This window comes from Oratosquilla oratoria, chromosome 1, assembly GCF_046742065.1.
Source record: "Oratosquilla oratoria isolate Oo_2021 chromosome 1, ASM4674206v1, whole genome shotgun sequence".
NCBI classification, from domain to species: domain Eukaryota; kingdom Metazoa; phylum Arthropoda; class Malacostraca; order Stomatopoda; family Squillidae; genus Oratosquilla; species Oratosquilla oratoria.
In genome coordinates this window covers 122,055,941-122,082,193 of record NC_134777.1, presented here as the reverse complement: position 1 = coordinate 122,082,193, position 26,253 = coordinate 122,055,941, and the positions used below count along the sequence as shown (strand labels likewise).

The following is a 26,253-nucleotide window of genomic DNA, read 5'->3' as shown; positions in this document are numbered from 1 at the left end:
TTTATTTTTTTAATTCATGTTTGCTATGAAGGAATTTTGACAGTAATCTCATCTCCCTACCAACTGGTTTTTGGTGAAATATTTCTTTGGTGTCACCTTATTCAGTACATTCGGTGGAACCCTATATATCAACAAGGTACCCAATGGTCCACGCCGTTATTATGACGGCACCCCATATACGGTATCTTTGAGGAATTTCCCTGTTCGCCATCAAGGACGTGGCAGTTAGCAGTGATTCCTGCGACTGTGTGTGTGTGAGCTGCTCTTTGTCTGATCTTTCTTACAAAACCTGTTCGATAGGGGTGACCCTGCCGAGATTTTCATCTCTACCGACATAGCATTTGTAATCATTAAGACTCTCAAACCTATTCATTACGTCAAGGAGTCACAAGAGTCAACTCTCGGATATGTTCCTGTATAGTACAAGGAGGTAGATACGCGTACACACATGCGCCCTAGACATCTAACGCCGCTCTACTGTGTATGTGTGTGTGTTTCACCATAGTCTTGGATCACGTGTTGGACTCGTGATCGACAGCTACTTCCCTCCCGGGGGAGAACTCAGAGCTTATACATGACCGATCTATGGGTAATGCTGTGACCTTGCACGCACACACACACACACCCTACTCCCCACCAACGAGAGCTGGAGTAACGACTCGAAGCGCAGCGATACTGAAATTATTTCAGCCCTGGGCAGGATTCGAACCCGGACCGCCGTTGTGACAGTGGGGGACTCTACCAACCGCGCCACCGAGTCGTGTGTGATGCGTGTATGTGTGTGTGCGTGTGTGTGTGTATGTGTGTGCGTGTCAGCAATCCAATTAAGCCTTCATGGATGACCTGTGTGACCCTATGTAGCAGAACTGCATCCTGGCGCCGGCGCCAACCCCCCTCCTCCCCCTCCCTCCCTTCCTCACCTTCCAGACTGTCGCCAGACGGATGTATTCATCTGGGATGTGACGCACATGACTGATTTTATTCTGGCTGTGCTTCAGGTGATCTAATTCGAGTATGAGGACACCTATGGGCTGGGAAGGCGTCGGTGAGGACTTGGAAGTTTCCGGGGAGCGCTAGTGCGGCGAGGAAATGGGTTCCGACAAGCCCAACTCCACCCCCAGGAACTAAATTTATATTCTCCCCCCAAAAGGGAATATTTGGTTCTTCAGTAAATTGATCTCGATTACAAGATAAAAAAGAATACACACACACACACACGCACACACACACACACACACACACATATATATATATATACACAAAATTATAATAATATGAATAGATGAATTAAAAAAATGAAAACTGAAAACAAATAAATAAATAAATGAATATATGTATATATATATATATATATATATATATATATATATATATATATATATATATATATATATATATATATATATATATATAATAAATGAATAGGGAATAAATTATGTCAGTGAATTAATAAACAATAAACGATTTAATGAATTAATAAACAGATAAATAAACAAATAGATTTATGGTAATGGCTCGCACGGTGTAACGTCTTTGTTCTTGCCCAAGTAATCCTGCATCCAATTTCTTACAAAATGAAAAAATAAAATAAATTAATAAATAAAGAAATAATAAGTAAATTAATAAATGAATAAACAGGCAAATTGAATATTTTACATATAATAGACAATAAATGAAAAATTAAGTATAATTATAACTTAAATATAAGTATAAGCCTGTATCGCTCTGTACATAAAACGCTATGGCGTGCGTGTGTGTGTGTGCGTGTGTGTATGTGTGCGTGTGAGGCAGCTGACGAGATCGGCAGCGTCGAGCTTACTGTCGTGGGGGGATCACCTCTTACACAAGTGTTGCCAGATTAGTGATCATTCCTTTACGTACCTCTTCACCCTCGCCACATACATACACGCACACACGAGCATAAAGTACACACACACACATACACACAGGCACGTATACGCGCACATGTACACACACACACATCTAGTTCTCAGATTCTCACCCACATACTGTATACTCTCCCACGTCTGACACCCACGCTGCCATCTGCCTCAACCACCTCTCGGCCTCACCCGCTCCTTCCTCCTCACAATGGCGACGGACGTGCCCCCCCCCCCGACGACCGAAAGAATGAGGGAGGAGGAGGAGGAGGAAGAGGGAGTAGATAGGGTCGTATTAGGGAGGAAGATAGGAAGTAAGGAAAGGAGGGAGGGAGGAGGAGAATGAGAATGAGAGGGAGAATGAGAGGGAGGGAAGAAGAAAGGGAGGAAGAGAGGGTAGGAGGGAAGGGAGGGAAGACATAGCTCCGATTTGCCCCTCCAACCCTATTCTCGAGTGTCACCTCTGACCTCCTCCTCTTTCTCTCCCTCCACATCATCAGCGACAGCAGTTCCCCCTTGACGCTCGCCCTCCAATCCCCCTCCTCCTCAACTCCACACCGTTACCTCCAGCTCGAGGACTACCTGTTACCCGTTGTGTATTTGTGTAAAATTTATTTTTACATATGCGAGTAAATATTCAACCTAAAATAGATAGATAAAAACAAAGGCCTGAATAAAATGAATAGAAATAAAGAATAGCAGATAAAATTAATAGATGAATAATGAATAAATAATTAAAATAACTAATTAATTACTAAATGAATAAACAAAATTGCTTGGCCCAGACTAGGCTAGAAGGAAATGGAAAAAAAATCACCCGATAGGCAAGGAAATAGAAATGATTATTTTTATTTAGCGGTCGGCGACGTGACGTCACAGCTACACTCACATGACGTCATACTCATCATGCGACGGGACGTCACACTCATACACGCGACGTGACGTCACCTTCATACGTGTGACGTGACGTTACCCTCATACGTGCGACGTGACGTCACCCTCATACGTGCGACGTGACATCACATTCATAGTGCGACGTGACGTCACCCTCATACGTGCGACGTGACAACCATGCATGCGACGTGACGTCACGACCACCCCAGCGACGCGACGTCACAATACACTCGCATCATGTCACAATATATCCACATGACGTTACAACAATCCCCCAGACGTGACACATGATATCGTTCGAGATGACAGCTTACAATATATACAGACATATATATATATATATATATATATATATATATATATATATATATAATGTATATATATATGTATATATATATATATATATATATATATATATATATGTAAACATTGGTGAGTGGTCCTCCTTGACCGGACAAGTCGAAGTTCCACTCGGGCGGTCGGGCGAACCCGAATCCGGACTCGTTTGTCTGTGAACCGAATCCGGTTTTTTCTTAACCCTCTACAGATCAGTGACGCCGCCACCGTACACACACATATATATACATACATATATATATACACACACACACATATATACACACTGCACGCACACTACTTTTTTCGCCTATACATGCTTTGACCGTTCTTAAAAAAAAACAAGAAAAAAACAAAAAAAAAAAAAAAAAAAAAAAAACCGCTCCATTCCACCCTCTGTAGTACGCTTCTTGTCCTGGGAACGCCACGACCCCGGGACCACCTGCACGACCAGGTGTGTACGCCACGACGACCACAACAAGAGACGGATAGGGACCCTCCAGACTTCCTGAAGCCTGCCGGAGTTCGACTAAAGAAAGCAAAGTCAGCGTACTCGACACGAAGTCTCAGGCTCCACACTTTGCTGACACACCAACACAATATATATATATATATTGCACGCATACACACTGAAGACACAGCCTTTCTCCATCCTCAGGATTAAAATGATAATAATAATAATAATAATAATAATAATAATAATGGTAATACTTGTGTCATATTTAAGGGAAATAACGCGCAGATCCACTTTATCGTTTGTAATGAATTTCTTGCCAATCAGGAAAGCGAGACTAGTGACGTCACCCAAGGAGGGCGGAGCTTCTGCGCTAAACTGCTATTAAATGATGGAAGGGAAATGTAAATCCTAAGATAAATAAATAAACAAATCCGAAAAGTTATGGTCTTTATTAGAGATAAAAATTAAAACATATTTTTGAGTAAAATATATTCAATACATAATATCAAATAAAGTGTTGTATGTTCCGACAACGTGGCTTGAGAGAAGGTCTTCCCATTAATGAACTAAACTTGGCCCCAGTTACCGTATGACATCATCCTGCCGGCCAGCCACTCAGCGGGCTTAGAATTAACATGGGTTGGTGTCATTTGTGCATTAGGTCCGATGAGAGGCCTCCACGTGACGTCAGCAAGCGTGTATGGGCAGACCTTCTCTCACTGAAAAGAAGAAAAAAGGAATGTGTTGCTTGAATCTTCCTCATGTCAGGTCACCCTTACTCGCGTGAGGTCACCCTTACTCGCATGACGTCACCCTTACTCGTGTGACGTCACCCTCACTCCTCCAGTGCCAAGGCCTGCAGAAGGTTCCTCTCGTGCACGAAGTTGAGAACGCTTTCCAGCCTCCTGTCGGAGATCTTCCCCTGCTCAAGAAAGGTCTTGATGCTGCCCATCAGCACCAGCACTCCGTAGAGCCACATCTCGTTGACACAGGTCTCCAAACGCAGGAAGGAGACCGGGACTGGAGACCCAGCGGCCTCCAGGACTTCGGTCAAAGATCTCCAGTAGCTCTGGAGACAGCTGGAGATCGCCTCAGTCGTCAGGGACTCCGAACTGGCACTTAGGGTGACGAGGGTGACGATGTCCATGGCTGGGTTACCCCTCTCGCTCAGCTGCCAGTCGATGAGAATGGCCCTCGACTCGTCCGCGTTGTAGATGAGGTTCCCGTGCCACAGGTCCCCGTGGCAGATCGCCTCGAAGCTCGGGTGCTTCCTGGGCAGGTCCAGACAACTTCGGAACTCCCCAGCGACTTCAAGGAGGACCTTGCTCACCGGGTGCCTCGAGAACTTCCGTGCGACGGCGCTGCAACCTCCGAGGACGTGGTTGCTGAGGATCTCCCACTTGACCTTCGAGGGCAAGAACTCTCGTCGCTCCTCCGGGGCCATGTCCTTTAGGAAGAGGAACCCCGTCGCGTGGACCTGGGCCAAGGTCTCGAGGGCCACCTTCAAGGTCGGGGTCGCCAGGCCCTCAGGGGAGGTGAGGACCTTGTAACCGCACTTGCTCGCCAAGTACCTCATCAGGATCGTCCCGCCCGTGTCGCTCTTCGTGGCAAAGGCGGACTTCGGGATCGGGAAGGTGAGGTCTCCCGCCCTTCGGCAGACGTCCTTGAACCTCGCAGAGCCGAAGACGTTGTAAACCTCGACCTCTCGCTCGAAAGCACCGAGTCCGAGGGCGACCTGCCTCATCATGGGATCCACCGGAGGGACTTTGGCGATCAGGTTCAAGTGCCTCCCCTTGCCCAGGGCGGCGTCCTCCTCCAGGCGGGCTTCGATCAGGAACATGTCGCTCAGGAACCCGTTCCTGACGGGAACGTTCTTGGTCGTCACGTCGACGATCTTCCTCCCGGGCATCCCGAGGGCGGCCACCAGCCACGACGACGTCACCTCCTCCTTCCTACTGATGGGGGACGCCATCGCAGAAGAGGATCACCTGTGGGGGGTGAGAGTAGGCACTTGGTTAAAAATAAATAAATAAACAAATAAATAAATGGGGGAGGGACTTCGGTGACCCCTTAGCGGACCAGAGTCACGTATTATTTAATGACTGATTCCTACCGTCTACTTTTCAACTTCCTCCGTGACAATAAATTGCACACACAGACACACACACACTCGTTACTTTTGGGTAAGACTGTACGAAAAAAAAATTCTTGTGTGTATTTCTGTGACTCCGACACACACACATATCCGACAGAAAGGGGACGAGTCACGTCCGAAGCTTCACTCCGAGACTCGAACCAGGTCGTGACGTCACGGGTGACGTCATCTACAGTCGAGTTCAAAATGCCGGATGCATTTTGCGTTTCGTAAAACAAAAATGTGTATAATGGTAATTATCTTATTTTTTCTCAAAATCTCAAGAAAATACTTATACTTTGCGATACCATCCTGTGGGCGTAATCACACACATAAGTAACATTTCGATCGATTTAAATCATCTGCCGACACCCGGCAATCACCAGTTCGAACCTCGGTGACTGCCACTTCTGGCTATCCGAGCACAGAGGGCAAAGGTGTCTTCTCTGGGCCCCAGACTAAACGTAGACTAAACAGAGATAGAGGGAGAGAGAGAGAGAGGGAGGGAGAGAGAGAGAGAGAGAGAGAGAGAGGGAGAGAGAGGGAGGGAGAGAGAGATAGAGGGAGAGGGGAGAGAGAGAGGAGAGAGAGAGAGAACGTGAGAGAGGGAGAGGGAGAGAGAGAGAGAGAACGTGAGAGAGGGAGGGAGGAAGAGAGAGAGAACGTGAGAGAGGGAGAGAGAGGGAGAGGGAGAGAGAGAGAGAGGGGAGAAAGAGAACGTGAGAGAGAGAGAGAGAGAGAGAGAGAGAGAGAGAGAGAGAGAGAGAGAGAGAGAGAGAGAGAGAGAGAGAGAGAGAGAGAGAGAGAGAGAGAGAGAGAGAGAGAGGGGCGTGGGAGAAATTAAAATTGGTCCCACCTCCTCAACCACGACAACAGAATCACATATTCTCTATCGGTCGACAGTGACAAACTATAACAAGACTGTTGCCAGCTGTGTGTCAGACATTTTCATCGCAAATGACGATTTATGTCTTTATTCTGGTCAGTCTCACGTAATTTTCGTTTCATATCGTCAGCGGAATTCGTCTGACGTCATATCGTCGAAAGGACATCACCTGATATAAAGTCGTGTTGTTGAATATCACGTGACGTCACTTCGAATATCACGTCATGTCGAATATATCGCATGCCGTCACGTCGTCGAGCATCTCACGTGACTTTACGTCGTCAAATTACACATTATATGACGTCATATCGGCCGACAGTCCCTCATATGACGTCACGCTGTCAACCGAGATTTCATATGACGTCAAGTCGTCGACAAAAACGGTCTCCCGCGATTTGCCGTAAACTTTATCTAATCTAACGGTTTCCTATCTTATCGCGCGACAATGGCAGAGCAGAAGATCTATTGTCATATTATTAACTCTTACACTAAAAAAATGCCCTCGTGGCATAATAGCACAAATTGAAAAATAACATATTAATAGCATAAATTCAATAATATGCGTTTCGGTGAAACACAAGAAATCCAAAGATATATTCTAAAACAATAAGAAATAAAAATCTCTTGATTCTCCATTTCTTTCAAGTACACTATAATGGCTACTTCATTTTTTGTATATCAGTATTCCATAAACCTAATGTAATTAACATACAACACATATACAATAATATAATACAAAGTACAGTACATGCGTATATTAACAATGTCTCGAATATCTGTTTTCATAAAAATATGCATTCTATTTTCATATTACTAATATTTTAGTATTTCATGAAAAATATAAAAAACACAAATGCCAATGATACATTCACAATACTGAATAACAAATTCTAATTTACTTACATTCTAAAAACAGTTTATATTAAAGAAAGGAAAACAAAAAGAATGCAACAGGGACGGTCGGTCCTAAAGATTGCTGCAATTAATTCCAGCAACTGGATGCGAGATGTTTCTCTAATTGAAGTACGCGGTGCACCCTGATATGCGGTTGTAATATCAACAACCTGCTTTGGGCAGTGTCGTAAGATTTTATTCAGCTGAAAGAAAATTTCCTTCCTCTCCTATTGTATGATCAACATTATCATCATCACTATTAATATTATTATTATTTATCAGTATTAGTATTATCATCATTGAGGTCGGGGTCTTGATTTACCATGAAGTATCGTCTTGAGAATTTATCTTGCTTATACAAGCCTTATTAAACAGCGACAAATACTTAGAGGGTGAAATATAAAATAAAAAAAATATCACAAACCCACCTTGTAAAATTTACAAAATAACGTAGCATTGATGTGCAATTCATCATTAGGATCACTTTGCAGCGACATGACGATGCAAAATTCGAGTCGAGCAAAACAATTCCCCATCAACGCATCGAGAGAGGTTAAAAAATAAAATAAAATAATTTCGACCCAAGTTGCTACCACCTTCAAGCCTTGCTTGCGGCGACATGACGTAATGACGCTGGCCTCCGGATGCAACGACCGGTTCCAAAAGCATCCTTCCGCCCCCGCGTCAGAGTCAGCCACTCCCTCCAAGGCAGTCTCTTTCCAACCCTTCCCCCACACCTTTCTCTCTCCCACCCCTCCCTCACGGCGCAATCCCATTAGTTCCATTATGAGTCAACGTTCTACCTTTGCAGGCATCCTGGATTACCTTTACTTACACCTACTATGACGTGGCCACCTGTCCATGCCTACATGACTCATCACCCGGCAAGCAAACTTGAATGCAAAAACACATTACATAAATTTCCTTGGTCAATATTTAGCAACCATTGCTGCAGAAATTATAAGAGTTCACAATATTTTTATTTTAATATGTAACATTTGTTCCAAAATCCGCTAGGTACACTGGCAGTCTGTGCGACAGTAGAGTATGTGAAAATCGTACATTTCTTGAGCCATGTCGACTTAGAAATATAATCAGCTCTAAACTACATCCTACATCAGTGGTATTTCAACTTGGAAAATTTTTGTGCGAGTATTCCACATTTAACTCGCTTTTCAACGAAGTTGTGTTGCATTCGAAAGAACATACATACATACATACATATATATATATATATATATATATATATATATATATATATATATATATATATATATATATATATATTCACTTATACATATGTGTGTGTGTGTGTCGTTTCGAATGCAATTACCTAACCTTATTTAAATAATGGCAGACTCGAATTCGTGACTCGAAATCCAGGGCGCGGGGAGAGGGGGGGGGCATTACTTTCAAATTTTCTTTCAATACCTATATCACTGCTTGAATAAATATTGAACTAAATTTTATCTTAGAATTGACAAAATAAGGTATACTTATTAATAATGTTTCATTGTAAATATTGCGTTTTGATGTTTACGAATGCGTTATTACTTCAAAGGAGGCAATGAGTTTTTTGGGGGTTAATAGCCCCCCCCCCCCCACGCTAGCCCTGTCTGATAGAGCAAAGAAAAACAAATGGCAACGGATGTCATTACTGTCTTCTACTAGGGGAGGGGGTTATATCTGCGTCTCCAGGATCCGGCAGGAGGGTTATGTAGGGTACATGGAGGTACATCAAATGGTCAAGGTTCTTCATAAATAACTAGAGGCCTATTTTGGGAGTTCTATGGCTATAGTCAATGGTAGGGATTCAGAAGATAGGCTAATAAAGTTTGGTTAGGTTAGATCAGATCTGTCGACATTGTAGGGATTGTCAGAATTAGAATACAAAGCATCAACAACAAGTCATTAGTTTTATCGACGCATTGTGACAAGACTACATGGTAACATTCATGTAGGAAACACTACAGCCCATGGTTTAGTTTTGCTCCGATTTCTGAAGACAATAAATGTAGATGTCTTTTTTTTTTTAGGTAAACAATAACCAGAAACATTTCTGCATAATACACCACATCTATCGTAGAACAATAACAATAAATGCACAGCTTGTTGCCATGTTAACATCAAGATATCTACCAAATAACGTACTCAAAATACTTTACCCTTATTACGGGTGCACTACAGACTACTAAACTGATAAAACTTTGCTTCTGGCAAGCAAATAAGACTGTTTAGGGATAATTAGTATAATATCAATATTAATTTTTCAGCTCATTAAATTTACTAATTTCATTGGCGTTATTCACACACTTACTGACATTATATATTTGAATATTGAATACTTATAGTATAATATTGATCCCTAACCTTAGAAGATAAAAACAAAGGATGTCTTAGGTGGGGAAAAGATCGTATAAAGTGAGTTCGGAAACAGCAAGGCGGAATTATAGTACTTGTGCAATATAGTTTGACACATTATGACATCTACTGATTATGTATATAAAAATCACTGAAAAACTCAGGTATGTTATGCTACGTTTTGTTGTTAACTGAACTACTTGAGTAATCTTCTGTCCATCTTTGAGAACCAAAAATGTTTTTTTAAATTAAATGTCAGATATTATGATTATCACTGGTTCTTGTTTTAAGTAGTTTCTTAGTGTGACATTTATTTTGTCTATTATGTTTCATTGCTAATGAATTCGTAGTTTTAAGGAAATACAGGATAGTTTTGTAAAATAATACAGGAGAGGTATGATGTGTTATTGTCACTGTGTACTGATTGTAGCTCTGCTTCTAAACACAAGTGACAAGACAAGATTATAAGATAATCCAGTAGGCTGAAGTTCAAACCTAGTCGATAGAAATGTATATAAAGAATTTTATCAGGCTTAAATAATGACCACACAATATCCTTTCAGTTCAATAGGCAAATCTTGCTATGTGTTGAACAGTTTTCTTTACTCTTCAGCAGACTGAATTTACCCATTCTGTTTTAAGTAGGAATGGATACAGGTATAGGTGACTTATTTGTGTGTATGCAGTATTAACTTTTTCTTTGAAAAAGTATGAAAGATGTCATGAATCATTCCTATTTTTTGTAATTATCAACAATGGTCAATGTGTTCTAAATTAAGTGAGCAAATTTTGATGGGGTTCGGATTGTAATCTGTCTCTCCACTTCTTGGTTGTGACCCTAAGATAACTGCATGTGTAAGGATGATATGCGTCCATAAGAATACTATATATTTAGCAGTTTCTTTAGGTCCTTGCATGTGTACTAGGGAAATAATACCTTATTATTTGATTGTGGTGATTTTGTGTTGAGAGTAATTTTTTGTAGAAAAAATAGTGGACAATTTTACCAAAATAGTTGTTGGGGAGAAGTGTTCATGATTATTGTTTACAGATAAAAAACAATGTAATTGACATTTATTGTTTTAAAAAATTGGAACAAAGCTATGATCTTTACTGTCTTATACATGAATGTTATCATGCAGTTTTTCAAGTGTAATTAATCAAAGAATGTTGTCTGAAATGATAGTGGTGATTTATTATTTTTGTATTATGAAAACTGATGTCTCAACTGAAACACACATTTCTTTTCCTTTTTTTTAATCCATTGTAGGGTCAAAGTTAATTTAATTGAGCCTTATTGAATATAAGCTGATCTAACCAAACCTAATTTATGCAGAACATACCTCAGTAAGGCATGAGATTTTTGACATTGCCTTCCTAGTTTTCTCCTATCTCTGTGAGGGATTGGAACAGGAAGACGAAAGAGCAACAAAATTGGTTATCTTTTTATAAATATGCAGTACTATGGCCCCACACTTATGGAAAATTATTAATTTTTTATTTATTTTGTTTTATTTATTTGTTTTATTATGATTCATTTATTTATTTATTTATTTATTTAGAAGTTTATAATTAATAATTCACTTGCTACCAAAGGGGTACTTTACAGCAGAATAAGATTGTCATATGGTTGCCTGTATCAGTATGAAGGAGGTTGAGATAAAGGAAATTCTTTTGTTTAAAGAAAGAAAAAAGAGAATGGGTAGTACAGAGCTCAACAAGATCATCTGGTAGCAGAAAGAACATGGTAGTGAAGGGATTATTAATGGCCATGGTTTGTTTTGTTTGCAAGGGATCACCTGTCATCCAGGAGGAGGCGAGATAAGAGGGAGGGAGGGGGAATGAATGGGAGTGTAGTATGTGGGGATGGAATGGGTGGGAGTGGATTTTATTCCTTCGTTTTTTGGCTACCTCCCTTGCTAAGGGGAAAAAACCATTGGTATATATATACATACATATATATATATATATATATATATATATATATTTTTTTTTTTTTGCAGAAACCACCGGGAAATTGAAAAAAACAGATACCGAACGTTTTCGTCTATTTAGACATTTTCAAAGGTACAAAAAAGCAATACAGAAAGAAACAATAAATACATAAGAAGACAAGGATACTCGGAGAGGTCCCATGTTACATTTTATCACACACAATTTTGTCAATAATAAAATTGTCCAATTTAAATAAACCCAAACTCAAGTTCATGTTATTTCCAAAATTTATTTTTATAAAACAAGATTCAATAATATTTCTTTCTATAATATTATTACAAGAAGTAATTATTTTAGAATTTCCCCAGTCAATATTATGACCATAATCCCTTTGGTGGACAAATAATCCACTGGACACTTGCCCCGTTCTAATACTATATTTATGTTGGCCTATTCTTTTTTCTAAAATGTGTTATTGTATCTCCGTCACTTCCATAGAACAAGTAGTGACGGAGATACAATAACACATTTTTTTATCAGTTCGTCGTTACCTTTTAAAAATATTTTAAGAGACCTATGTTAAATTGAGCAAGAACCCTCTAGAAAATGTTAATAGTGAACTTAATAAGAAGCTTAAAACATTTTTAAAAGGTAACGACGAACTGATAAAAAAATGTGTTACTGTATCTCTGTCACTTCCATACATGTATGGTCTAATTAAAACTCATAAAGTTAATAATCCAGTTAGGCCCATTACTTGTTCTATTGGGTCTTGCACATATAAGTTGTCCAAATGGTTAGTGTCTCTTCTTAGTCCTCTTGTTGGGACAATTTCCCATTCTCATATCAAAGATAATGTTGACTTAACCGAAAAGCTGGTTGGACATAATATCACATTTGATTTTAAGTTGGTTAGTTTCGATATTAAAAGTTTATTCACCCGAGTCCTGGTTTTAGATTTGTTAGGATTTCTAGAAAAAGAATTAAAGAAACGACTTTACACTCCCTGCTCATACTATTATTAGTTTAATCAAATTATGTGTAATAGACTCTAAGTTTGAATTTAATGGAAACTTTTATACTCAAACATTTGGTATGGCCATGGGAACTGTCTGTCTCCAATTCTTAGCAATTTGTATATGGAGTTTTTTGAAAGAGAGTTATTACCAAACATTCTTCCAATTAATGCAGTTTGGTACAGGTATGTTGACGACATATTATGCATTTGGCCTAATGATCAACATTTGGATACCTTTTTGTCAGATTTAAATAATTTGGTGCATTCCATTAAATTCACAGTAGAGGTTGAAGAAAATAATATGTTACCATTTTTAGATGTAAATATTTACCGATGTGGAAGATACTTTAAATTTGACGTTTACAGGAAGCCGACCAATGTCCTCTCGTACATTCATTTTTACTCGTATCACAGTCAAAAATCCAAGTTGTCAGTTTTTTCTTCAATGTTCCTGAGAGCTTATAGAATTTGTTCCCCTGAGTTCTTGGATCAAGAGATACAATTCATCTATGACATTGGAGAAAATTTAAAATATCCAAAACAAATTATTGATAAAACAAAAATCAAAGCTAGGAAATGTTTTCTTAATACTTTGCAGGTCAAACCATTCAATTATAAAAATATGTTAACAATTCCGTACCACGAAAATTTAATCCATCTTCCTAGCATTTTTGAAAAATTTGGTATCCAGATAGTATTCAAAAATAATAATAACATTAAGAGTCTGTTAATTAAAAATTCTCCAAGAAGTAAAGAAGGATGTATTTATAATATACCATGTAAAAACTGTGATTTTATTTATATAGGCCAAACAGGCAAAGGCTTAGAAAAAAGAATAGGCCAACATAAATATAGTATTAGAACGGGGCAAGTGTCCAGTGGATTATTTGTCCACCAAAGGGATTATGGTCATAATATTGACTGGGGAAATTCTAAAATAAGTACTTCTTGTAATAATATTATAGAAAGAAATATTATTGAATCTTGTTTTATAAAAATAAATTTTGGAAATAACATGAACTTGAGTTTGGGTTTATTTAAATTGGACAATTTTATTATTGACAAAATTGTGTGTGATAAAATGTAACATGGGACCTCTCCGAGTATCCTTGTCTTCTTATGTATTTATTGTTTCTTTCTGTATTGCTTTTTTGTACCTTTGAAAATGTCGAAATAGACGAAAACGTTCGGTATCTGTTTTTTCAATTTCCCGGTGGTTTCTGCAAAAATAGTTTATCACGTGAGTTTTGTGATTTCTTTGCATATATATATATGCTGGTATATTGTGACAAGTTGATGAAGGAGGAAAAAGAAGTCACGGGTCTAGTTCCGAGTTCCTGAGTTTATTTAAGGAATAAACTCAGGAACTCGGAACTAGACCCGTGACTTCTTTTTCCATATATATATATATATATATATATATATATGTATGTATGTATTCAAAAGAGTAATGATACTTTTTCCCTTTCCTCAGTCATGCAGTTTGGCGGAGGATTTTGCGGAGAGAGAGGAGGAGGTGTAGGAGAAAGAGGAGGGCTCAGGCTCGAGATGCCTACTTTGAGGAAGGTAGGTTGCCACATACAGAGCAGGTGCATTCAAACTCATATACACATACACTCACATGCACACGCAACTCAATTGCACAGTTGGTAGAGTTCCCAGCCGCCACTATGGCAGTCCAGGTTCAAATCCCGCCCAGGGCTGAAATAATTTCAGTATTGCTGTGCTGCAAGTCATTACTCAAACTCTCCTGGGTGGGTAGTTTGGGGTGTGTGCGTGTAAGGTCACAGTATTACCTATAGATCAGTTGTATATGAGCACTGAGCTCTTTTCCAGGAGGGAAATAGCTGTTGATCATGAGTCCAACACATGATCCAAGCCCATGGGGAATCACACAAGCTCAAACAATACATGAGTTTAAATCTAAATATGATACAGTCGTACCTCGGTACTCGACCATAATCCGTTCTGAGGTGGTGGTCGAGCACCGATTTGTTCGAACACCGAAACCAATTTTCCCCTTATCACTGTCTTTCTTTGGACCCATTATTAAGGGCTAGTGCAACACGAAAAAGTTTAAATCTGGGAAGAAATACTCGAACAAACTGCGTACGTCTTACTCCGCTGGCGGTCTGAGTCAAACTGACGCTTACCCGCTGTTCGAGCTAGTCGAGTACCGAAAATCTGTTCGAGGTCCGATGCATTTTCTACTCGAATTTTTTGGTCAAGCACCGATTTGGTCGAGTATAGAGGCGGTCGAGTACCAAGGTACGACTGTAATTGGAAATCAAAGATATAGATTAAGTTGGAACTTTACATGAATCTGAGTCTAGGTATGTTAGAAAATAGAAAATTATAGAATAGTAGACAGGACCCAATAAGCATCGCTCTTTTCCTGTATACCACAATTAGGTAAATATGCATACTCTCTCTCTCTCTCTCTTTCTCTCTTTCTCTTTCTCTTTCTCTCTCTTTCTCTCTCTCTCTCTCTCTCTCTCTCTCTCTCTCTCTCTCTCTCTCTCTCTCTCTCTCTCTCTCTCTCTTCCTCTCTCCCCTTCCCAAAACTGGTTCTTTTGTTCTGTTTTGTAAATATTGACAACCTTTAATTGTATCTACATCTTGGAATACTAGTGAACACAGACATTTATCATAAATCTAATACATAACAACTTGTCTTTGAAGGATTCACACGTTTGCTGGCTGATCCCGTCTATGCCGCACAAGTTCAAGAAAATGAACGTTTGGAGGCAGAGGCACAGGAGGAAGAGGAGGCGGCTGCCCAGAGGAAGCGGGAGGAATGGATCGCACAGGATTTGGCTCTTCATGCTGCCTGGCTTCGGAGAAAGGAAATCCAGCAGTGGCAGGAGGAAGAGCGGAAGAAACAGGAGGTGAAGGAAGATCTATGTTGTGTAGTTTAGCTCTTTCAACTGAGTGAAATGGTGTGACATGTGGCTGAACAAAATTGTTAAGGGGAGTGTTGTCATGGTGGAGGGTTTCCTTGAAAAAGTTTTAGTCCGCACATTCTTTCATCTGAATGCAGTAAAATCTCAATTATCTGGACTGCTGGGGACCTAAAGATTTTTTTTTCCACTTGATATTTGTTCTTATGAAAAATTAAAATGCTTAGAAACCTAAACATATGAAATTTTCAAAATGGCACAGGAAGAGAATACTGCTGAATATTTTGAGTAAGAAAAGATATTTTATTTTATTTTTGATAATTACAATCGTCTTTGTAATGAACTTCCAGGCTATCTGTGATCAGTCAACTTGAACATCACAGCATTTACATATTGCACCTAAAGCTACCAGTTTTTTTTATAGTAATTGACTTTGTATTGTATAAAATAAGAAAAGATTATTAAAGTAATATTATCTAGTGAATTAAATAATATTTTATGAATTTATGAATAAACCAGTGCAGCTTTTCAGCTGATTGCTACTGTTCTCTGATACAAACCGTGTACATCCAACATGCAGCTAGTGACTGATGTAATGTCCTTGTAGTACATGTGCAGTGGTCCCATCCAATGACACAATTTACTTCACAGTCCCTCTCATATTAAAATGGCAAAATAAGTTATTAACAGTTCCTTTTTAGATTCAGATTAGGGTAATTTAGATTATCATTTTACTGTCTTTGGCATGGGAGGGCTGGTAGAGGAATTTGCATTGCATGACCAGCTTCCTTGAACTTTCCATGATAAACACAGCAAGAAAATAACTAACAATCCCTTATGGGTTCTAAGGTAATAACTTTTTATCTTGCCATTTCTTGCTGCAATACCTCAAACCTGAGCAGTGTGCCAGGGAAGAGGGATGACTTTTCATCCATGAGGGCAACATATGGATTTTTTGATGTGTGTGGGCTGGGTGGTGGGGTTGATATAATAACTATATGTATAATAAGTATGTATGTCACAACAAAGTAACATTGTAGCACATTGGTAAAATTATACTAATGACCCACTTTTGGAGAAAAATAGGCAAAAGTAAAAAGATCTGTATATTTCAATCACTATCTGTGATCCTCTTCAGCAGATGTAATTGCATCTACTGAAGAGGATCACAGATAGGGATCGAAATATACGGATCTTTTTACTTTTGCCTATTCCTCTCCGAAAGTGGGTCATTAGTATAATGTATGTTTGTGTTTAGTATGGGAAGGATGAGGAAGAAAATTTTCTTGCTGGACAGGGCTACTGTGGATGCATAGCACAAGTGTGTCTCTAGATGCATGTGGACAGCTACATGTCTACTGCAAGCACTTTTATTTTTTTATTATGCATTGGTAAAATATAGAATATGATTATGTCTATAATTTATCATTTGTATTTTATTTGTTACTTTACAGGAGTTGATCCGACTGGAATGGGAGAAACAGCAAGAGAAAGAAATGTCACAGGTAGTGGCCATCACTACTCTGGCCCTTGTGTATCCTTACCTATGGCTTTCTGTATATTTTACAATATTTTCCCCCTAAATGATAATATTTGAATATATATATATATATATATATATATATATATATATATATATATATATATATATATATATATATATATTATATATATATATATATATATATATATATATATATATACATACACACATATACATACACAGACTTTATACTTCCAAGAAGCTACTTTGTCTTGTTACATTATTGCATGTGAAAATGTATATATGGAATGCATTGTGTGTTAGGTTTTTGTTGCTAGGAATGAGGGTTGATATTAATGATTACATTGGTGATGACTATACTCTGCCACACTTAATATGAATAGCCTTAACAAGTCTGTTATAGAATTGGTCATCGCCCTCTTCTCACCACAGGAAAAACGGCTCTTGCGGGAAGCCATACAGGGATTAGGGGAGGTGAGTACCTTTTTTTTAATGATAATTTGGATTGTATATATTTTTTTATAATTATTTTTGGTACTATTATTATTTTGTTATAAAAATAATAATAGTACCAAAAATAATAAAAAAGAAATTGAGGGATGGAATGGGTGGGAATGATTTTATGCCCTTTTCCTTTTTGGCTACCTCCCTTGTAAGGGGGAAAAAGCCTTGGTATATGTATGTACTATTATTATTTTGTTACTATTGTCATTATTATAATATTTTTTAAGTAAGATGTGATCAGATAACCCCTGGAAAAAAAAATAGTGATGAGGTGCAGGATTAAGATGAGGTACATATTTATAATGGATGCTTTAAAGGTGTCTGGTATACATTCACCACTGTAAATCGGTTCTTTCACCCATTAGGTCATTAATGCTGGTTACTGTTGTATTCACCAATTTATTGCTCCATCACCCATTAGTTTCTCTTATATTAGCTCCTTGTTGAAAGAAATTGATAATTTGTGTATTGATTTGTGGGCAGTGGGCGGGATACAGGAATGACCTGTCATCCATGAGGAGCTAAGGTGAGCAAGAAGAAAGGGTGGTGGATGGGAGCAGAATGGGAGGGAGTGGGAACTTGGCTTTTAATTTGGCTACCTCCCTTGTAAGGGGGAAAAAGCCCTTGGTACATAGATAGATGGTATTTTGTATGTAGTTTAAAGCTGGCGCCTTTTATAAATCATGTTAATTTACTGGAGTTTGCTGGCTGAACAGTTTAGAGCATTGCTACCAGTAGTGGAGGTTGATGTGACAGCAGTTTGAACTCTGCCACCAGTGAGTTGGACCAAGGGCATGGTTCATTAAATTCCACACTACAAAGTCTTCTGTCTAGATCTTTCTTACATAGTTTTGTATTTAACTAGTTGTATTATACGGGAAGAGAGCTATGCTCGTGGTGACCCGTCTTTGTATCTTTCAGCATCAAGTTTGTTCTTAGATTCTTGAATAGTGTTTGCACACACTGTTGCCATATCTAATTTATTTCAGGTATCCACCACTCTGTGTGGGAAGCTATTCTTTTTCAGACCTCTTCTATAATTATCCTTTTTGAGTTTCTTTGACATCTTTGACAAGATGCAGGGATGACCCGTCATCCAGGAGGTGCCAAGATAAGAGGGAGGGTGGATGGGAGTGGAGTGTATTAGGGATGAAGTGGGTGGGAATGGTTTTTATGCCTTTTTCTTTTTGGCTACCTCCCTTGTAAGGGGGAAAAAAGCCTTTGGTATATATATGTGTATGTATGAGTTTCTTTTCATGTCCTCTTGTTTTTCTTGTGGACCTTCTAGGGTGAAGATGAGTGGCATAACCCTGAAGCACCTGCGGGAAGTTCGATGTACAGAGAGCGTCCGAAAGGGGAGGCATGTCCGTTTTTTGCCAAAACTGCAGCCTGCAGATTTGGAGTCAGCTGCTCACGGTGAGTCACGTGATAAGAGAGCTAACATGAATTTGTTTACTTATTTTCTCTTTTTTTCTTCTTCTTTTGATTTTTTATATGTTCATTTTTTCTTTTTTTCTGTTCTCTTGGTTTTGATATTCCAGTAAGAATATTTTTAAACTTTAATGTAATGATAATGCTCAGCAATTAATCAGAAAAATATAGGACATTATTTTTGTTGTAATGTAGGTGGACATAAATGATTTTAGTGTTTTTGAACATTTAACACTTGCTAGATTTATTGTACAAGACCGGCATTTACTCCTACTAGAGAGCATCAGTATCCAGAGGAGAGCTGTACACTTCTCTTGCCCAACATGTACAAACACCTGGCATGGCAGCAGCAGCTCGATGCTTATGACGGTGACATTGCACTCGAATATGGCGAGGACGAAACATATCAGGATTTCAAGTGTGTTGCTCTCTGTTTTCATTGTTTTGTTGTCAATCCATAATGAGTAGAGATTTTACTGTAGTGTAGATGACTGATGTAATGAGGGTGATATTATCCCATTTATTTTCTCAGGGACTTTTATTTTGACGTTCTTCCGGAATTTTGTCGTCATGGGGAAGTTATTCAGTTCAAAGTGTGCTGTAACACAAGCCCCCACTTGCAAGGCAGTGTTTATGTGCAATATTCGGAGGAGGTGGAGGCGATGAGAGCAGTGTCGGTATTCAATGGCAGGTGGTACGCTGGGCGACAGCTCTCCTGTTTTATGGTGTCAATCAATAAGTGGAAATCAGCCATTTGTGGTGAGTGTTATTTTATTCTATTTAATTATTTCTTTTCTTTTCTTGGATTGTCACCAGTAGATATTAAGAAATATTAGATAAAATTCATCACTCTGGGTATTGGCTACATGTTATTGTGGGGTTAAAAGCTACTACTAGCATGCAACTGATATTTTAGGGCAGCGTTTCTCAACCTTTTACCCTTGCGTAACCTTTGAATAAATTGCATATCTTAAGGAACCCCTGCGAAAAAAAAAAAAAAATACACATACCATATCTTTCTCATTTTATTTTCATTGTAATAATAGGTTAGATAGGATGTCTATATTACATTATTACAATAACCTTTTGCGGAACCTTAGGATTCCGTGGAACCCTGGTTGAGAAACTCTGCTTTAGGGTCTATATGGGGCGACCCTACAGACCAGAGGCACACATCATTTAGTCTGTGGTAGAGGAAATCTCTATTCATAGAGAAATGATGAAACTTTATTATACTACAACTGTCCCTCCATTAATATGCTGTCCCCCACTCTCGTTACTATCCCGTACCACTTCTCTTAATATTCATTTTCTCATTTTGCCAAACTCTGTAGTGGGGGAAAAGAATACTGCCACCAAGTATTTCCACTTGAGTCATATAAGGCAACAAAAATAGGACAGGGATAGGACTAGGCATCCTTCACCTTGTAGCCCCAAAGGGGTACATTCCTAAAAAAAGCAAATTCATAAGAGGGTCTCGGAGGAGTTTAACAACCAGCACCCTAAGGTTTGAGTCTTTTAATGTGTGTGGATGTGGTACAGATGAGAGTAAAAGGGAAGAGATAGGCAGTATATTTGTGAGAAGAAATATGGATGTGTTGGCATTGAGTGAAACTAAGTTGAAAGGGAGCGGCGATTTGAGTTTGGGAGTGTAGTTGGGAGGATCTCAGGAGTGAAGAGAGGACAAGGGAGAGAAGGGGGGTTGGCTATACTTGTAAGTGAAGAGGTAGGTAAGCGTGTGGTGGAGTGGAAGGAGGTTTCTTCAAGGTTAATGTGGATAAAGGTGAAACTGGGAAGGGAGATGTGGGTTTTTGTAGGTGCATATGGGCCTGGTAGTGAGAAGAGTGTAAAGAAAAGGGAGGCTTTTTGGATAGATTTAAATGAGTGCATAGAGGGTTTAGGGAGAAATGTCAATCTATTGGTATTGGGAGACCTTAATGCTAGAGTAGGAAATGAACCAATAGATGGAGTGGTTGGGAAGTGTGGAGTGTCAGAAAAGAATCGTAGTGGAGAGCTGATGGTGGAGATGTGTCTAGAGAGTTGATAACAAATACAGTGTTTAAGAGGAAAGTCAAGCTTAAGTACACATAGAAGAGGGTGGTAGATAGAGCATTGATGGACAATATAGTGGTAACCAGGAGAATAGTAGGAAGCAGAAAGAAGTGAATTGCAGTGAAGGGGGGAAGAAGGTCCCTTTTCCATGTCTAAACACCTACCTTGGGGGTAACAGCACACAAGTGAAGAGACTTGGTTTATAAAAACTTCAGGATTTTAAAAGGAATTGATAACATCAATATCTTTGCACTAGATACAAACCAGATCCATTTGGAGCTAAGATGAGAGGGAAACAAAGGTGGTGGATGGTATTTGGTGTGTGCCTTTGACTCGGCTACGTCCCTTAAAGTATGTTTTGCTCAGTGCAATTGTCACTCAACACCAGTCGTGGGCGTTGCAATAAGTAAAGCGATAATATCGCTTTAACTGGAAAAATTTATCGCTTATATTTATCGCTTTCAAATTTCCCGCGATAAATCCAGCGATAAAGTAGAAGACGAAAAACAGTTACGGCGGGAGGTTACAGGCTCATTGTTACGTGGCAAACAGATATGGTGTTTTAAGTGTAAAAAAGAGGTTTTTAAATGCATAAGTAGCAAAAATAGAGTATTTTTGGATTTATCGCAGGATTTATCGCTTATCGCTTTAAGGTATCTTGGAAATTTATCGCTTTATCGTTATAGGACTAATTTATCGCTTTATCATTATCGCTTTATCGCAAAATTTATCGCTGCCCACCACTGATCATTATGACTCAGTGATGATTGTCAAACTATTGTATAGAGCACTAATTCTTTGTTTTTGAATGTGACTGTTTTGCTACGAGCTGCAAAGTACAAGGCTGATGATTTTAACTAAATCTAGCAACCCATTAACCCTAATATGATGCCAATGTTTTGCTACGAGCTGTAAAGTACAAGGCTAATGATTTTAACCAAATCTAGCTACCCATTAACCCTAATATGATGCCAGTGTTTTGCTATGAGCCGCAAAGTACGAGGCTGATGATTTTAACCAAATCTAGCAACCCATTAACCCAAATATGATGCCAGTATGATGCACATCACCCGCCATTGGCTGTGGTAGGCTGATAAATGCACCGAGCAAAATGTACCTTAATAAAGAGGATGAAGCCCTTGGAAGATAGAATGATGAGAGTCTCAAACCAGATGGGAATAGACTCAAGTTGTCAGAACGGGTTTAATCTAAAAGCAGATAGGAAAAATTTTGCAAACTACATCAGAAAATGGAACAAGCTTCAAGCCAAGGCGTTTGAATGTGTTACAGTTTGAAGACCTTGTTATGAGCTGAAAAGCCTCCTGTCACTATACTTCATCACTGTAACTTCATTATAACAATGTAACATTCACTTATCATACTTATTCTTTTCACTGCTTCCTATTTAAATCAAGTGAAAATCACACCACCTTGTTTCATACTTAGTACTCATATCATGGAACAGGGTGTTGTTGCTTTAATTTACTCATTTTTTTCCAGCTCACTTCCACCCACGTGTATTTTTACATGTTAGACATCTAGACCACAAAATTTTATGGATTTAGTCACCTTGACCATCCATCTCCTTGATCTACCACTTGTTCTCTCCTGGCACAACCATTTTATTAATCCTTCCAGGATATTAATTACCATGCATATTCATAGTATAATCAAACCACCTCCCTCTCTCATTCTTTTCTCTATGCAGGAAGTGAGTTTATGCACACTTGTTTAAACATTTATGTATAAAAGAAATATTTATCCCCTGATTTATGCTCTCTATTGTGGTAGGATTGTACTGGCATGGCAAGTGTCCAAAGGGAGGTATGTGTAACTTCCTCCATCCCTTCAGGAACCCAGGAAACGCTTTCTTCCAGGCAGACCGCGATAACTTTAAGAGTCAAAATGACACTCCAGATTCAAGGTAAGCTGTAAGAGGACAGGAGAGTTGTGAGTGGAGAGTGGTTGTGAATGAACGAGAAATTGATGTAGCTCAAAGGGATTTCTTCTTGTCTGCGTTACAATAAATTCTTAAGTGGATGAAGGGAGAGGGTTGCCATGAAATGAAGTGGTGGTACAAACTAGCTTCAGCTGTTTTGCCTCTGACTCGTGAAGTATGCAGGAGACAGAGATAACCCTTCATCCGCAAAGAGCTAAAATAGAGAGGACAAATTATGTACGTGGAATGGGTGAAAGGTGGGCATGTGCCTTAGTAAAACCACTACCATATCAGAGGGAGAGGGCCTTTTGGTATATGCATTTATTTATCAATATGTTTGTTTATCTATTTATTTATATAATTTCTAACCTCCCTAGGAGATCCTTCAGGAAACAGCCAGGAGGGCAGTCAGTCCACAGAAGACCACACCAGAGCTCCAGGTCTTATAGGTCCTTGAGCAGGTCGCCAAGTCCGGTCACTCCGTCCAGGAAGAAATCAAAGCGAGGCAAGAGCAGGTCCAGGAGTCCATCAAGAATGAAAACAGGAAAGTACTCTAGAAGTCCTTCCAGAAGCTGGTCTAGAAGGAGAAGTAGGTCTAGATCTAGATCCAGGACTCCATCTAGAAGTAGGAAGAAGGACTGGAGTCTATCTAGGAAAAGGCCAAGGAAAAATTCTAATTCATCACACAAGAAACAGAGAAAATCAAAGCAGTCAAAATCATCTAGAGATAGATCCAGATCTAGAAGTAGATCTGAAAGCCCTGCTATAAGTAAATCTAAGAAATCTAGAAAATCTTCAAGCTCGCCTAGAAGATCAAGGAAATCGAGAAGTAGATCTGTAAGTCCTAGAAGAAATAAATCTAAAAGTAGATCACCAAGTCAGAAGAGGTACAAATCTAGATGTAGTAAGTCAATTAGCCCACCAAGAAATAAAGAAAAGAAACCTAGAAATCAGTCATCATTTCAAAATAGATCAAGATCTAGAAGTGAGTCACCAAGATCAGTGAGAAATAAATCTAAAATATCTAGAAGCTCCTCTAGAAGTAGGTCACCAAGCATATCAAGAAATGACTCTCATTCTCAAAGTAGGTCTAACAGTTTGACGAGAGACAATTCTAGATCTAGGTAGACAAAACTGGAATGAGAATAAAATCTTGAAATGGATTGATGATCCTTTTCACATTGTCATGCATTGTTGATGTTCTGATAAATATCATAATTTTATTCAACTTTGAGTTGCAGAATTGTTTTTACTTGCATATACCAAGGGCTCCCCCCCCTTATAAGGGAGGTAGCCAAAGTCAAAAAGTGTAATTCCCTTCACATCCATTTCATTCCCACCCTCTCCTGAATCTTTTTTTACCTACTCATTGAATATATTTCTCATTATGGGCAATATGGAAATAGTATGGGATGTGGGTGTTTCAAGAAAATGTGATCAGTCTGTTGAATATTAGGAAAGTTTGGTCAACAAGTGTTAGAGTGGATGGGGGGAGGGCTAGTCTATATGCACCTTTCATAATTTATACATACATATACCAAGAGGTCCTTACAGCATTGTAAGGGGATTGGCCCAGTCAAGGCATACACCAAGGAGATGGGACCCAATGAGCATTGCTCCATTCCTATACACTACAGTTAAGTAAATACATCTATTCTTCATCCATCCCACATGCATCCAGCATCCATTTATTGCCCCTTTTATCCTACATCCTTTGTGGATGAAAGACCACCCAAGATTGTCCATATGTAAATGCCCATAAACAACTGACCATTAGAACAACCCATCCTATGAGGAGGAAGAGGCATTTTGATGTATACAATTTTCCATAAAGCAAGGTAGTTAAGATATGGGAAAGAAGTCCTCACTCCATTCATTCCCACCTCAACCCGCTCATGTTTACTTTTCCCTAACCATGAAGTTGCACCACATATTTGACTGTAGGTTGACAGTCATAAATTACAGTATTATGCTGAGGCAGATGTTAACATGAACATCTGTTACTCAAGAGTTTCAGCCAAACAATATGGTAATTACTGGAAGATCATTGTCATTGTTGGAATTTGTAGATATTCTTGTTTGAAAGGTGATATTGAATTTTTGTAATACTTATAAATAAAGATTGCATGTAAGTTTTCTTTCTTTATCCTAGTAATGAAATAAGATGTGGTCATATCTTAAAGCACTCTAGTGGTTAAAAATCACTTCTAAGGTCATAGTTTTACTTCTAAATACTAAGAAAACAAAATAATGTTGAGGTAGCATCAGGGTTGTGATATCACCATGGTTCAATGTGTATATGGATGGGATAGTGATGATGATGATAGTGAAGGAGTTTAAATGCAAGAGCACTAGGTAGATGTTTGGAATTTACTGAAAATGGGAGATGGGAAGGAAGTCAGTTGTCATTTGTGGATGACACAATCTTGTAATTGATTATGAGGAGAGATTGAAACAGCTTATTACGAATTTAGAAGGGAATGCAAGATGAACATTATGAGTGATTGTGGGCAAAAATAAATGATGAGATACAAGTGATAATGATGGTGAAGAATGGAACGAGTGAACAGCAAGAAGCTTGAAAAAGTGTAAAGTACTTGAGATTGCATGTGACAAGAAGTGGAGGGGTGGGTCAATCAATTAATTCATTGCCACAGGTCTCTTGCAATGAACTTACAGTTCCTTAGTAACCAGCAACAGCCATTGGACTCAGCCTCAAGTCACTCAAGGAAGAGATATTGTATTGTTGTCTGGGTAAATTTAGAGTGGAGCAGTGTAGGATAAGGTATTCTGTGTTTCCAGTGTTGTGATGGTATCTTTGTCAGTTTCTGTGGGGAATACTATTCTGTGATAGTACTGTTTAAATGTTGGGTGGTGACCTGAAAACCCATATATAGGTTCTTGGAGATGGGGGCTCATCCTCTTATTGAGGGGCTACTACAAGGTGGGGAAGAGGTGCAGCAGGGTAGCTTTGTTTACTCTGGGAAGTCTGTTGCTCCCTCCCCTCCTGTTGTGTTGTTGTGTATTTACCTCATTGTATTAAACGGATGACCCGTCATCCAGGAGGTGCTAAGATAAGAGGAAAGAGGGAGGGTGGAGTGTATTTAGGGATGGAATGGGTGGAAATG

General features: G+C 39.0%; 2 protein-coding genes across 4 annotated transcripts; one reads left to right on the top strand and one right to left on the bottom strand.

Moving 5' to 3' along the window:
* Nucleotides 1-4,001: 4,001 nt before the first annotated feature.
* Nucleotides 4,002-9,746, bottom strand: LOC143025965 (uncharacterized). 2 transcript variants are annotated; one of them, XM_076185951.1, is made up of 2 exons: nt 9,647-9,746; nt 4,002-5,555 (listed from the first exon to the last, which is right to left on the bottom strand). In XM_076185951.1, exon 2 carries the CDS (start codon nt 5,537-5,539, stop codon nt 4,403-4,405), a length of 1,137 nt encoding a protein of 378 aa, XP_076042066.1. In that variant the 5' UTR covers nt 5,540-5,555; nt 9,647-9,746; the 3' UTR covers nt 4,002-4,402. The 2 variants fall into 2 exon arrangements, with proteins under 2 accessions (XP_076042066.1, XP_076042073.1); XM_076185958.1 differs by having other exon boundaries at nt 9,633-9,733.
* A 122-nt stretch (nt 9,747-9,868) lies between these two features.
* LOC143025951 (uncharacterized) lies at nt 9,869-25,248 on the top strand. Of its 2 annotated transcripts, none has more exons than XM_076185941.1 (10): nt 9,869-10,006; nt 14,270-14,361; nt 15,478-15,683; nt 17,150-17,200; nt 17,632-17,673; nt 18,992-19,119; nt 19,412-19,552; nt 19,667-19,893; nt 22,978-23,110; nt 23,503-25,248. In XM_076185941.1, exons 1-10 carry the CDS (start codon nt 9,978-9,980, stop codon nt 24,251-24,253), a joined length of 1,800 nt encoding a protein of 599 aa, XP_076042056.1. In that variant the 5' UTR covers nt 9,869-9,977; the 3' UTR covers nt 24,254-25,248. The 2 variants fall into 2 exon arrangements, with proteins under 2 accessions (XP_076042056.1, XP_076042050.1); XM_076185935.1 differs by having other exon boundaries at nt 17,593-17,673.
* The last annotated feature ends 1,005 nt before the right edge of the window (nt 25,249-26,253 follow it).

Excerpts from the sequence above, each read along its gene's own strand:
- LOC143025951 (XM_076185935.1), top strand. The coding sequence starts at position 9,978 with ATGTATATAAAAATCACTGAAAAACTCAG. Across the intron at positions 10,007-14,269 it reads AAAATCACTGAAAAACTCAG|TCATGCAGTTTGGCGGAGGA; the intron begins GTATGTTATGCT and ends CCCTTTCCTCAG. Across the intron at positions 14,362-15,477 it reads AGATGCCTACTTTGAGGAAG|GATTCACACGTTTGCTGGCT; the intron begins GTAGGTTGCCAC and ends TTGTCTTTGAAG.
- LOC143025965 (XM_076185951.1), bottom strand. The coding sequence starts at position 5,539 with ATGGCGTCCCCCATCAGTAGGAAGGAGGAGGTGACGTCGTCGTGGCTG.